The 14,906-nt window shown below is 42.5% G+C and overlaps 1 protein-coding gene across 1 annotated transcript in view; it reads right to left on the bottom strand.

Annotated features, from left to right (window-relative positions):
- The window catches only part of htr2aa (5-hydroxytryptamine (serotonin) receptor 2A-a), a gene marked incomplete at both ends in the record, with an annotated part of 32,186 nt that extends 30,496 nt beyond the window's left edge, over nt 1–1,690 (bottom strand). Inside the window, one exon of the mRNA XM_079426998.1 lies at nt 1,222–1,690. Coding sequence (XP_079283124.1) covers nt 1,222–1,690 — 469 coding nt within the window. The remainder of the gene's footprint in view (nt 1–1,221) is intronic.
- Between the last annotated feature and the right edge of the window lie 13,216 nt (nt 1,691–14,906).

Genomic DNA, 14,906 nt, shown 5'->3' with positions numbered 1-14,906 from the left:
TTACATGCTTCAAGAAGTTATATAATTGGAAAAATGTACATAATTTGATTTCTCTGAAGTGTTGATTAACATATTATACAGTATATCATAATTTAAAGGGTCACTGAAGCGTATTGTTAGGATATCGGACTTTAGTTTTGTCTTTTTCTGTTTTATCTGCCGCCTTCTGTGTTTCCTTATTTGGTTTTGTTCCTGTTCAGTTTAGGATTCATTTGCTCATTAGTCTTGATTAGTTAACTCCCATCACCTGTTCATCCCTCGTCAGCTGCACTATTTAAGTCATCCTTTCTGTTCGGTTTGTGTCCGTGATTGTATATGTTACATCCTTCTACGTCTTCGAAAGTAAAGCCATTGTTTTGATATTCCTGCCTGCCTTGTCTTCTACCTGGAGTTATATGTAACACGTATAAGTTGTCTAGTCCAATCACTTCTGTCTCAAGGTAGTGACATCTACAGGAATGTATGACTAGCTCACAGACATTTAAACAGAAATTATGTAACCGACTAGTAGACTACTGTGTTTATATGCAATCCATTTAAAATAGTCCATTTGAATCAACACACACACAAAAAAATAAAAATAAGCATTTACGTTAACATTAGCCAAAATACAGTTTTAGGTTCTCCAAAACCAAAATACTCCTACACCTTGCTCATTTTCAAAGTGCATAGTCCACTGCAATATCCACTTTTCAGAAAATGTTATTTTGAAAACAATAACATAACATAAAAAATATATATACATATTTATACCATAAGATTACATTATAAACGTAATGTTGCGCCATGATCGTCGGTCACCGCCATCTTTGACATATCAAATGACGCTTCTTGCTGAGCTCAAAGTTGATGAATCTGATCTAATCCATGTCCGACTTAGAGCGCTGTTCCAGTCATTATTTTCAAGAAGGAGGTGGGAAAATCCTAAAGTCTGTGGTGGGAAAATTCCATCTTCCCCTTATTAAAATCAACCACATCTGTGCTTCAAACTTTTCCAGTGTAAACTCATATAGCAATAACTCTTTATATGGTTTCAATGCACTGGTTGGAAACTACTGCAACCTTGACAGATAGACAAACCATATCTTATGAAGTTGAGCTTCTTACAAGCGTACCAGACATTACTGTTATTCAGAAACAACACTGTGTAAGTGAAAGCTCACATCCAAACATCACTGCCAACATAATCAATTACTGCTGTCAAAATCAAAGCAGACTCACCATACACAATGGTCACCATGGAGACAGGCATGACCAGAAGTCCCAGAAGCATATCTGCCACTGCCAGTGACATGAGGAAGTAATTGGTGGCATTTTGCAGTTTTCGTTCCAGATTGACAGCCATGATTACTAAAATATTCCCGGTAACCGTAATAATGACCACAACCAAAATCAGTAACGCAACCCAGTTTTTCCGAACTAACTCCTCTTTGCTTGTCTCGCCATTGCACCTTTGCCATGACAGCGGTTCTGTTTTTTCACTGGAAGTGCTACTGATGGATAAATTGGGAAAGAGAGATGCTTCAGTGTCAGCCCAACTTTTGTTACAGCCAAATGAACTGTTACGAACCACATTACCCTGCACGATGTCCAGGCTCGGTGTCCAGGTGTCAGGGTCAAAGGGCATGAGGTTCGAAGAGGTGAAGATGCTTTTAGGCACAGGTTTTGAAATGTTGGCATACAAGTTCATAATGTCCCTTATTAACACTGCTAGACTCTCAAAGACAAAAGTTTATCTCCCAAGTTCGGTTAGAGGTCATGTATCCTTATTTTCTTCATAGCATCTTTGATCCAGCCATTGAGTCCAGAGGTTTGCTTCATTCTGTCCTCTTTGAAAACCCTCCTGAAGTCTTCCTGCTACTCTTTTACTGTCACCAAAAAGCCTGAAAAATGGGAAATGTAAGGTGTAATGATGAAATGTTCCCATAATCCGTGCATTTCTGAAAGTGCAGAGTGCGTTGTGTCTGTTGAGTGAAGTCTTCTCGCTCCTCTCTGTTCTCGTTGTCAGAACACAACAGATTTTACGAGCTGGATGACCTGATAGTTGAGCGTGCGCTCTCTCTCGCTCCCTCTCTCCACTCTCTCTGGCGGTGTGCGGAGCTAGCAGATTCTGGTCCTCCTCAAGCCAGTGATCATTCTGTTCAATCCAGCTGTGCTGAGAGAGGGAGAGGGAGAGAGGGGGGAGAGAGACTGAAGTGTGAGTCAGGGGTTTAGTGAAAGTTCCTCAGGTGTTTCCTCTTTCTTCTGCACCTGCGTCTGCAACTACCAAGATGAATCAGAGAGCTTATGTAATGTGACGGGCGACACACATACATACGGTCCACTTGCTTCAGGCCCAAAGAAAATATGATTGATAAAAATAAGCAAGATTAGGAAAACATTTAGACAAAGATATAAGCACAAGCTTACTACGAGAAGTCAGTCCTTTTATCCATCTATCCATCCTTCCATCTATCCCTCTATCTAACCATACATCTATATATCTATATGTCTATCTATATATGTAAATGTCTTATCTACCCCCTATCAGTCTGTCCATCCATCTATCTAATGATCATACATATTTGTACAGTATTGTAAAAGTCTATTTATATATGCAAATGTCTTATCCATCCCTCTTGCCACATTCACCCAAATCTTCTTCTATCCATGCATACATATACCTGTAAATCTATATTTATCCCAATCTATCCCCATCATCTATCCATATGTCTATATATTTATTGATTCATCCATCTATCTGTCCACCTACATCTATGTGCCCATCTATCAATCCATTTAGCATATATCTATCCATCCATACATGTATATATTTATGTCTATCTATATATGTAAACGTCTTATCTATCCCTCTATCAGTCCATCCATCCATCCAATCTTATCTATCCCTCTATCAGTCCATCCATCCATCCATCCAATTATCATACATCTATATAGCTATTAAGTCTATCTATATATGAAAACATATCTATCCTTCTATCAGTCCATCCATCCATCTATCCAACTTTCTTCTATCCATCCATACATCTATATAGCTATATGTCTATCTTTATATGGCTTAGCTACCCCTCTGTCAGTCCATCCATCCTTCCACCTATATCTATACATCCATCTATCCCTCTATCCATCCATTTAGTCATATATCTATCCATTCATACATCAGTATATCTATATGTCTATCTATATATGTAAACGGCTTATCTACCCCTCCATCCAGTCTATCCATTCAATTATCATATATCTAAATATCTACTGTATAAGCCTATCTATAAATGTAAATGTCTTATCTAGCCCTTTATCAGTCCATCCATACATCCATATCTATATATCCATTTATCCCCTCTATCAACCCATTTAGCCATATGTATATATCCATCCATACATCTATATAGCTATACGTTTATCTATATATGTAAACATCTTATCTACCCCCTTATCAGTCCATTCATCCATTCATCCAATTATCATATATCTAAGTCTATCAATATATGTAAATGTTTTATCTACCTCTCCATCAGTCCATCCAATTATCATATATCTATATATCTACTGAATAAGTCTAAGCATCTTATATACCCCTCTATCAGTCCATTCATCCTTCCATCCAATTATCCATCTATCCATTCATATACAGTATCTATATAGCTGTGTGTCTATCTATATGTAAACATCTTATCTGTCCCTCTAAGTTCATTCATCCAATTTTTATTCTAGTCATGCATACATCTATCTGTAAATCTATGCATCTATCCCATCATCTATTTTTCCATCCATCCATCAGTCATGCTATGTATTTCCTTAAGCTCTCTCTTTCTCTCGTCTCTTTTTCTCCTCCCACTCTTTACATTTGAACTGTCTCATTACCCCCCCAGCACTGTACCACTTATCTTCTTTTTTGTAGTTCATCTAACCTGACAGTCATGTCTTGTAGAATAAATGTTTACATGTGAATGTGTGCGTGTGGTGTGAAATGGAACTGTATTATGCCGGGCATGTGAACGTGTTTGTTGACTATGGACTTGAGACTGATAATAAAATAACCTGTCAGATGTTGACTATCAGTAGCTCAGTGCCAATTAGATGTCACCTATTAATGAGCACTGCTCAGAGATTTACACATCAATTCTTTACATAAGAAAGACACACACGTCGCAAGCTGGCAGGCTACTTTGATAAACAAAAAGATTGAACTGACAATTTGAATTCTTTATACAGAAGAGGGATGCATGCATGTAAAAAATAAATTAATATATCAAACAGTTAGATTCATTCAGACATGCAGGAAGAAAATGACTGTACTTAACTTTAGCTTTGTTAGAAATATTTTGCACTTAAGAGTCTATCGGTAGTCATCCATGATGACTATTTACAGGTTTTGTTTTGTGCTTGAATGTTTGGAAATATTTTCAAATAATAATTTCAGCACTATAACAAAATGCCTTTGGTCTTTATTGTGCTCGGTTCATTAGCAGCACAAATGAAAGTTGCAGAGGTGCAGTAATGAAAAAGCAAATATTAACATCACATTTTCAGCTGCATGCTTTTCTTGTTTCATTTCTCCGCTCTAACTGAATATTGGTTGACATTTTGTGGTACAGTGATGCATTTGTCACAGCATACAAACATGCAGATTACCTACTCAATAGCAGTGGCAGCAGCCTGCTGTATTTCTTATTTAAGATTTATAGTCAGTGATGGCACTGATAAACTAAACACATTCATTAATACTGAATGTTGTCTGTGTGATATTCCTTGCATTAAAAATACAGTAAAAGGAAACCATCCACATGTGCATCGTTTCAAGTTTCATCTAAATGTTCATAAGAATACAGACAGTGGAAGTGTGAGCTGTTTCACTCCAGACCCTCAACACTCCAGGTCACTGGACAAGACGCTAGTCCTCAGCACTAGCCCTCCAGCTCTGTTTCCACTCAGATATCAGCAAACTCGCTGCCACTCACAGCCAGTTGTTGCCATGGAAAGGCTTTGTCGCTAACAATGCATTCAATAGGGAACGAGATAACCAAACGATAATCACATTGTTGCCTCTTTTTTGACCTATCACAGGCTCATAACCATGGAGATGCTCAGTACTTGAACGGACAAGAACAAAGAGACTGCAAAGGCCAAGTGGCCATCAACACGAATAGAAGAACATGAGAAAGAAAAAGAAAAAAACGCTAATGCAATATAGATTATAAGATAATCAGCTAATGCTTCTGTGCAATAAATGGTCATAAAAAAAGTACTTTATTAAAATAAATGTTTTCCCGCACTATATAAATAGTTAGGATCAGCTTGGCCACTTTGAGGCTTGAATAGAAGTTCTTTAGAAATCATGTATGATTGAAGCTTAAAATAATCCTTTGTTGCCCTTGGCTTTGATAGTGCTGCAGTCCCACACCACTTTCCAAAAACAGAATCCAATTTGAATAATGATTCAAAATTACAAAGGCATCTTCTAAATCTGTGCATAGAATATCACAGATTTCCCATTGTTTGATTGGTTTATCAATAACACAGAGTGAAATACAATGTCTTTAAATTACAGGTTCACCTGAAACACCAGATTATCAAGTATAGGTGTGATCACACAAGGATTTGAGTATGTGAAATTACTTAAGACACTGTACAAAATATAATTAAATAAAATACAATGCATAATTACAGTTTCTTTCTGGTTCTTAATGGGATTACCCCCAAAATGAAAATTCTGTCATTAATTACTCACCCTCATGTCGTTCCAAACCAACAAGACCTTTGTTCATTTTCGAAACACAAATTAAGATATTTTTGATGAAATCAAAGAGCTCTCTGACCCTCCATAGACAACATTGTAACTGAACTGTTCAGAGTTAAGCTCTCAGATTTCATAAAAAAAAAAGGAATTAGTGACAGAATTTTTCATCCAGGTGTCCGGCCTCCGCCGACGATCAAGGCCGCAGACATCATCTCCCGGCGCCGATCCACCATCTGATCCAGACACGGACTGAGAAACAGAATAAGAAAGAAACGTCTCGGTTACGTATGTAACCCTCGTTCCTTGAAGGAGGGAACGGAGACGTCATGTCGGATGACCGTCAAAATTGGGATCTCGCCAGAGATGGTGGTACAGCGACTGTGGTACAGCGACTGTGGCGACGGGACGTGACGTCTCTGGTTACATACGTAACCGTTCCCATTCAGTCGGTCACTCCGAGTCACGTCGGATGACCGACGAAATTGGGATCCCTACCAAAGCGGCACAGGAGCTGCCCCTTCCAGTGCCCTGTGTAGGCCTCCTGATCCTTCCTATAAGGCAGACGATAGGACCGGGCTCTACACAGAGGAGGTCAACTACTGTTGTTCCTTGAGCAACCCAAACAGTAGGACTTGGATAACACTGGGAAGCGTGCCCTTCCACTTGGAAGAGGCACACTGCGGAGTCACCTTCTCCCAGAGGGGGTTAAATGACATGTAGACATGTGAAGTAACCGCGTAGGGCCCTATTGCACATGGAAGTCTCTGAGATGGCTTAGGCTGCATCATTAGAGATGGCAGAACGTGGTCTGCCAGGGGAAACACGGCTCTAATAAGCATACCGTGGAATACACATATGGGATCCCGACAGAGCCTCAGACCAGATTTCAAGAATTCATTGGCTGAAAGGCCTGGCACTGGACACTCCGCCACGTCCGGACGCTGGAGTGCTGGAGGACTCGACAGGGTTTGCCTGGTTAAGGAACTCTCTGGAGAATTAGGCGTAAGGACACCGCAAGCCGACTCTGAGCCGGGCCTCTCAGTGCCACTACCCGTTTGAGGTGAGAACACAGGAGGAAACCGGTTCAGCACGTAGGCTATAAAACCTAGCGAACATGTTGGGAGTTGCCCAACCCGCAGCTCTACAGATGTCTGCTAGCGAGGCTCCACGAGCCAGCGCTCAGGATGATGCGACACCCCTAGTGGAGTGAGCACGCAACCTGAGCGGCAGGGCACACCTTGCGCTTCATAGGCCAAGGTGATGGCATCCACTATCCAGTGGGCCATCCTCTGCTTGGAGACAGCCTTCCCCTTCTGCTGTCCTCCATAACAGACAAAGAGCTGTTCTGAGGTCCTGAAGCTCTGAGTTCTATCCACGTACTGTCACAGTGCGCGTACAGGACAGAGTAAAGCTAGGGCTGGGTCTGCCTCCTCCAGGGGCAGCGCTTGCAAGTTCACCACCTGGTCCCTGAAGGGAGTGGTAGGAACCATGGGCACATAGCCGGGCCAGGGCCTCAGTGTTGCACTGGAGTCAGCCAGCCCAAACTCAAGGCACGATTCGTCGACCGAAAATGCCTGCAGGTCCCCCACCCTCTTGATCGAGGCCAACGCAGTCAGGAGTAGGGTTTCATAGAGAGAAACTTCAACTCGACTGACTGCAAAGGCACCAATGCCAAATCCCAAGAGGGTAGGGAGGGAGGCCTAGGAGGATTTAACCTCCTGGCCCCCCTAAGAAACCTGACAACCAGATCATGCTTCCCCACCGACCTCCCCTCTATGAGGTCGTGGTGAGCGGAAATAGCAGCAACATTAAACCTTAAGGGTGGAGGGGGACAGCCTACGCTCCAACCCTTGTTGCAAAAAGGAAAGCACGGCTCTGATAGAACATCTCCGCGGGTCCTCATGGTGAGAGGAACACCATTCAACGAACAGGTTACACTTCAGAGCATAGGCCCGTCTTGTGGATGGTGCACATGCTGAAGCGATAGTGAGTGCTACCTCCTGGGGTAGGTCACCTAGAACCTCTGCGTTCCATCCAGGGACCACACGTGGAGTTTCCACAGGTCCGGACACAGGTACCAGAGGGTGCCCCATCTCTGAGAAAGCAGATCCTTCCTCAGAGGAATCGGCCAGGGAGGGGCTGTTGCGAGGAGCATAAGTTCTGGGAACCAGGTCCTGTTGGGCCAATATGGAGCCACTAACAAGACCTGCTCCTCATCTTCCCTGATCTTGCACAGTGTCTGTGCTAGTAGGCTCACTGGGGGGAACGCATATTTGCGCAGGCCCTGGGGCCAGCTGTGTGCCAGTGCATCCGTGCCGAGTGTTGCCTCGGTTAGGGAGTTGAACCACTGGCAGTGGGTGGTTTCCGGAGATGCAAACAGGTCTACCTGAGCAACTCCGAACTGACTTCAAATCAGCTGGACCGCCTGGGGATGGAGTCTCCACTCCCCTGGAAGTGCTACTCGAGACAGCTCGTCGGCTGCCCGATTGAACACTCCTGGGATGTGGCACGAAGGGACCTCAGATCCTTCTGACTCCAGAGGAGGAGGTGGCGGGCGAGTTGCGACATGCGACGGGAGCGTAACCCCTTTGCCGGTTGATATACGCAACGGTCACAGTGTTGTCCATACGGACCAGAACGTCCTTGCCCTAAAGACGCCCTCTGAGGTGGCTCAAGGCAAGGCGTACTCCCAGCAGCTCGAGGCAATTGATATGCCAACGCAGTTGGGGACCCGTCCATACCCCTGACACTGCATGCCCATTGTACGTGGCTCCCCAGCCGGTGGCCGAGGCATCTGTGAATACCACAGCATACCTAGATACCTGTTCCAGGGACACTCCTGCCCAAAGGAACGAGGGATCTGACCACGGGCAGGCCGGTGTAATCTGAACCCGGTGAGTACCGCGTTTCCATGCCCACCTCGGGATTCGGCCATGGAGCCAGTGCTGAAGCGGTCTCATATGGAGCAGAACTATGGCAGCAGCTGCAGCCATATGCCCCAGGAGCCTCTGAAAGAGTTTCAGTGGGACCGCCGTCCTGCCTGATAAAGTCTTGAGGCATTTCAGCACCGACTGAGCACGTTCCTGGGTGAGGCGTGCTGTCTGGTTGACCGAATCCAACTCCATGCCGAGAAAAGAGATCCTCTGCGTTGGCACAAGTTTGCTCTTTTCCCAGTTGACCTGAAGACCCAACTGGCTGAGGTGCCTGAGCACCAGGTCCCTGAGTGCGCACAACTGCTCTCGAGACTGTGCAAGTATGATACAATCGTCGAGATAGTTGAGGATGTGCACACCCTGTTCTCTCAGGGGAACAAAGGTGTGCAACTTTTGTGAAGACGAGAGGCGAAAGGCATAGCCCGAAGGGCAGGACCTTGTACTGATATGCCCGACCCTCGAACGCGGACAGCAGGAATGGCCTGTGTCGCGTGAGAATCGGGGCATGAAAGTACGCGTCCTTCAGGTCGATAGCTGCAAACCAATCTAGGGGACGGACGCACCCGAAAAGGCGTTTCAGTGTCTACATCTTGAATGGCATCTTGTGAAGTGCATGGTTCAAAACTCGCAGACCCAAGATCGGTCGTAACCCACCACTTTTCTTGGGCACAATGAAGTAAGGGCTGTAAAACCCCAACCTCATATCGGCTGGAGGGACAGACTCTAACGTGTCTTTCGCCAACAGGACTGCGATTTCCGCACGCAAGACAGGGGCATCGACGACCTTGACTGAAGTGAACCGCATGCCCCTGAATTTGGAGGGACGCCAGGTGAACTGAATCGCGTAGCCGAGTCTGATGGTCCGCAGGAGCCACCGAGACGGACTGGGGAGCGCTAGCCAGGCTCCGAGAGACCATGCCAGCGGGACCAGCGGGGCCACCGACGTACCCGCGGATGGGCAGCGAGGTGGAACACAGGGACCCGCCCTGGGGCCTGTGACGACCTGGCCTGTAATGGCAGGGGGCGGGGTCTAGGTGTGTAGTGTAACACTCACCTGATTCCTCCTCGTGCGGGAGGAAACACAGGAACCTGGCTTGAGGCTTGTGACAGCCCGGCATTTGACGACTGGAAGCGGGGACTCGAATGCTACCACCCTTACCTGGTTCCATGAATGGGCAGGAGGGGTGCTCTTGGGCAACCACCCGCTGCCTGGCAAGAGAGGAGGAGGGAAGTGATCCCGTGATGCATGGTTCAACACTCTCCTCCTCTTGAGACCCAGAGACTGAGGAAACCACTCTTTTATTGATGTTTTGGGTACCGCTGGATACTGGATACTCTTCATTCACTGCTACAAACTGATGGCGGTCAGATAAGTACGATTTGAACCATGCTAAGGCACTTCCACTAATGCCAACAAATTGTTCTAGTCTATTTAAAAGAATGTTGTGGTGGATAGTGTCGAACGCAGTGCTAAGATCCAGTAGAACTAATAAAGAGATACAACCACGATCAGATGATAGAAGCAGGTTATTTGTAACTCTAATGAGAGCAGTCTCAGTACTATGATACGGTCTAAATCCTGACTGGAATTTCTCACAGATACCATTTTTCTCTAAGAAGGAATATAATTGTGAGGATACTATCTTTTCTAGTATCTTTGACAGAAAAGGGAGATTTGAGATCGGTCTGTAATTAACTAAATCCTTGGGATCAAGGGTTTTTTAATGAGAGACTTAATAACAGCCAATTTGAAGGTTTTGGGGACATATCCTAATGACAATGATGAATTAATAATAGCCAAAAGAGGATCTATGAGTTCTGGAAGTAGCTCTTTTAGTAGTTTAGATGGAATAGGGTCTAACATACATGTTGTTGGTTTAGATGATTTAACAAGTTTATACAATTCTCCTTGTTCTATAGTAGAGAATGAGTGGAATTGTTCCTCAGGGGATCTATAGTGCATCTGATGCAATACTGTAGCTAATGGCTGCATGGTTACAATTTTATCTCTGATGGTATCGATCTTGGAAGTAAAGTAGTTCATAAAATCATTACTGCTGTGCTCTTGGGAAATGCCAACACCTGTTGATGCTTTATTTTTCTTTAATTTAGTGACTGTATTGAATAAATACCGGGGGTTATGTTTGTTTTCTTCTAGAAGAGACAAAAAGTAATCAGATCTAGCAGTTTTAATGCTTTTCTGTAGGATAGGGTACTTTCCCGCCAAGCTATACGAAACACTTCTAGTTTTGTTTTCCCCCAGCAGCGCTCCATTTTCCAGGCTGCTCTCTTTAGGGTGTGAGTGTGCTCATTATACCACAGAGTCAGACTGTTTTCTTTAATCTTCCTTAAGTGTAAAGGAGCAATTGTATCTAAAGTGCTAGAAAAGCGAGAGTCCATAGTTTCTGTTACATCATCAAGTTTTTCTGTGCTGTTAGATATGCTGAGGAATTGAGATAAATCAGGAAGATTACTTACAAAGCAGTCTTTTGTGGTAGAAGTGATGGTTCTACCATACTTGTAACAAGGAGTAGAATTTACAGTTTTAGCTATATGGAGTTTACACAAGACTAGATAATGATCTGAGATATCATCGCTTTGCTGCAGAATTTCAACACCACTAACATCAATTCCATGTGACAGCATTGATTTCGACAATGAGTAGCTCCTGAAACGTGTTGTCTAACCCAATAGAGTTGAGAATGTCTATGAATGCTGATCCTAATTCATCTTTTTCATTATTGACATGGATATTAAAATCGCCAACAATTAAGACTTTATCTGCAGCCAGAACTCAGACAGAAAGTCAGCAAATTCTTTAAAGTCTGTATGGTGCCCTGGTGGCCTGTATACAGTAGCCAGTACAAACATCATAGGGGATTTATCAATAACACGTGTTTCTCTAGATAATGTTATATGCAGCACCATAACTTCAAACGAGTTATACTTAAAGCCTGCCCTCTGAGAAATACTGAGAATATTGCTATAAATTGTAGCAACACCTTCCCCTTTACCTTTTGGACGTGGCTCATTTTTATAGCAGTAATCTTGGGGGTAGACTCATTTAAAGTAATGTATTCATCTGGGTTTAGCCATGTTTCTGTCAAACAGAGCAAATCTAGTTTATGATCATTGATCAAATCGTTTACAAAAAGTGCTTTTGTAGAAAGGGACCTGATATTCAGTAAGCCAAGTTTTATCAATTGTTTGTCTGTATTGGAAACATTTTTTATTTGTTGAACATCAATTAAATTGTTACTCTTAATTTGGTTTGGACGTTTTCTGTATTTTCTAGTTCGGGGAACAGACACGGTCTCTATAGTGTGATCTCTAGGTGAAGCAGTCTCTATGTGCGGAGAATTAACTGACTTCTGTAATTTGAGGCGGCTAGCAGACGGTCGGTTTAGCCAGTCTGTCTGCTTCCTGACCTGGGCCCCAGTTAGTCAAGTACGAACTCTAAGACTATGTGCCATATTTCTAAAGAGAAGAGCGGCACCACCCCAGGAGGGACGAACACCATCTCTTTTCAACAGGTCAGGTCTGCCCCAAAAACTCTATAAAGTCTATAAAGTCTGTGTTATTCTGCGGGCACCACTTAGACATCCAGCCATTGAGTGACAGCAGTCTGCTATGAATCTCGTCACCCCGGTTAGCAGGGAGGGGGCCAGAGCATATTATAGTGTCTGACATCGTACTTGCAAGTTCACACACCTCTTTAACATAATTTTTTGTGATCTCCGACTGGCAAAGTCGAACATCATTAGCGCCGACATGGATAACAATCTTACTGAATTTACGTTTAGCATTAGCCAGCACTTTTAAATTTGCCAAGATGTCAGGCGCTCTGGCTCCCGGTAAAAATTGGACTATGGTGGCTGGTGTCTCCATTTTCACATTCCATACAATAGAATCGCCAACTACTAGAGCACTTTCATCAGGTTTCTCAGTGGGTGTGTCACTGAGTGGGGAGATCCTGTTTGATGTTTTGATCGGAACGGAAGAGCTGTGTTTTGACCCGCGACTAGGCCGCCTCACTGTCACCCAGTTGCCCTGCTGCATGGGCTCTAATGCCAGAACCGAACAATGTACAGGACTCCCTGAGCTAGTCGCATCCAAGGCCGTATCTACAGCCCTCACATTCTTACTATCCTCAACTAAAGTTTGGATGCGTGTCTCTAGTTCTAAAATCTTCTCCGTCAGCCTAACTATTTCCCTGCATTTATCACATGTGAATCCCTCGTCGCCGACAGAGATAGATAAACTGTACATGTGGCAAGCAGTGCAAACAATAATAAGAGGAGAAGAAGCCATTACTCACCGTGACTGATGAATGATACCAACTTAACTTACCACTGTTGTTTGATGAACTCGTGAAAACCGGAGTGAGAGAGAAATGAAAACGGAGCGAGAAGAAAGAAAACAATAATAGGCGTGAATAGAAACACAAATGGAACCGCGAGTAACAAGCTGACCGGCTAACAAATGCTAACGCACTGCACTCGCGGTTTTAAAAGCGAACGCTCAAATTAGTTAGATTACTTTGATAGATAATACCAGAAATGTGGTGGGAATTTAGTTATATATTATCACTTCAAACAACAGAGAGTGAAAGTAAGGTAAAGGTTCAATAAAAAAAGCGGAGCTACAAACGCAAACCTCTCAGCAGCACAACAGACAGGAACAGACTGAAGCAATCGATCAGCTTTAGTCAAAAAATGTTGGTTCTACATTAATTTGAAGATTGAATGTGAAATTATTGCAATATAAAAGTATATTTAGAAACTTTAATGTTAGGTGGGATTAATCGTGATTAATTGTGATTAATTTCAGAAAAAAATGTGCGATGTTATTTTTTTTATCGATTGACAGCACCAGTATATACATCTAACAATATTCTAATCGTGTGCAAAAAAAAATACATATGTACAAATACAGAATGTGAAAAGTAAACTAAGGTAAAAAAAATTGTGACTTTAGTCATTCAATCTTTGTTTCACTATTCAGGAATGTATGTGGAGCAAGCATAAAAATTGGGAATTCATTTGAAAAGTGAAATGACATCAAACTTCCTTCTAAGTAAACTGCAGAACTAAATCACTTGTTGACAGCTCTTCACTTGTTGACAGCTCAGCTGACACAAGTTTCTTCTTTTTAATTGTTGCTCCAAAAATATAATCACATTCACCACAATGGAGATTACATGAACAGTTTGGCTTTTACATAATGCAAATTTTCTCTGTTTGCCACTCATTTCCCGGCATCATCATCATCTGTGAGTGTTTTTATGCTTGTGGATAAATATAAACACTCAGACTCAATACCTCTTGTTTCAGCAATCTGTTCCTTTCCAAGCCAGTGACTCATCTAAAGATTTGAAATCTTCTCAATCTGCGCAAATGCGCTACTAATTTAAGATAAAATGTGAATGGCTAAAGGAGAGATTCTAGCTTCAGTGACAAAAGCAGTTATGGCATCTTCAAAAACCAACTTCAATGCTTCTCAGTGAATGAATTAGTTAATGTCACTGAATGCGGCTAACAGAGATAATTTCATGTCAGATTGCGCAATGACATCCCCAAAAAATCTCTTATTTTGTGGCATGCATCATCTTTTCCGTCACATCACAGATATTTTTTTTTTTCATCTGAAATCAGCCAGGGTGTGACATTGTCCCCATTCAATATGCTAATGTTTAGGTGCCTTTTGGCCATTGTTAATATGTTAAAATTGGATGCTCTAAGACTTGAAGATGCACTGATTGTCCTCTCTTTGATAAACGTACAATACGCACCTTCTACAAAGTGGATAATACCTCCCAATTCTAAAATCTGAGAGGAAAAAATCTGCAGGTATGTTATAAAACAGATGTTGTGACAGGAACAAAAAAATACTAGTTATCCAAATCCCATAAATATGCAAAGAGGAAATCTGCATATACAAAGAAATGAAATGGTTATCTCTCTCTGTTGTAAAAGAGCAGGGATATCATCACTAAACTGAATTTTAGGATGTGATAGGAAAGGATTTTAACACTGGAAAAAAAAAAAAAAAAACTTAATTTTGAATTTCCAAAATAAATTGTGTCAAAAACTCAGGAACCAAGCAAGTCAACAAATTATTCTGTAATATTCCTGTTACATCATGATTTTAATTGCTTCATCTATGAGAAGTGAACAATGTAATTAAAATTATCTATCACAAGATGCCAATCAAACAGTTTTGCCATTTCATTT

This window comes from Barbus barbus (assembly GCF_936440315.1).
Source record: "Barbus barbus genome assembly, chromosome: 10".
Lineage (NCBI taxonomy): Eukaryota > Metazoa > Chordata > Actinopteri > Cypriniformes > Cyprinidae > Barbus > Barbus barbus.
The sequence above is the reverse complement of the archived record's forward strand: the minus strand, read 5'-3'. Positions and strand labels throughout refer to the sequence as shown.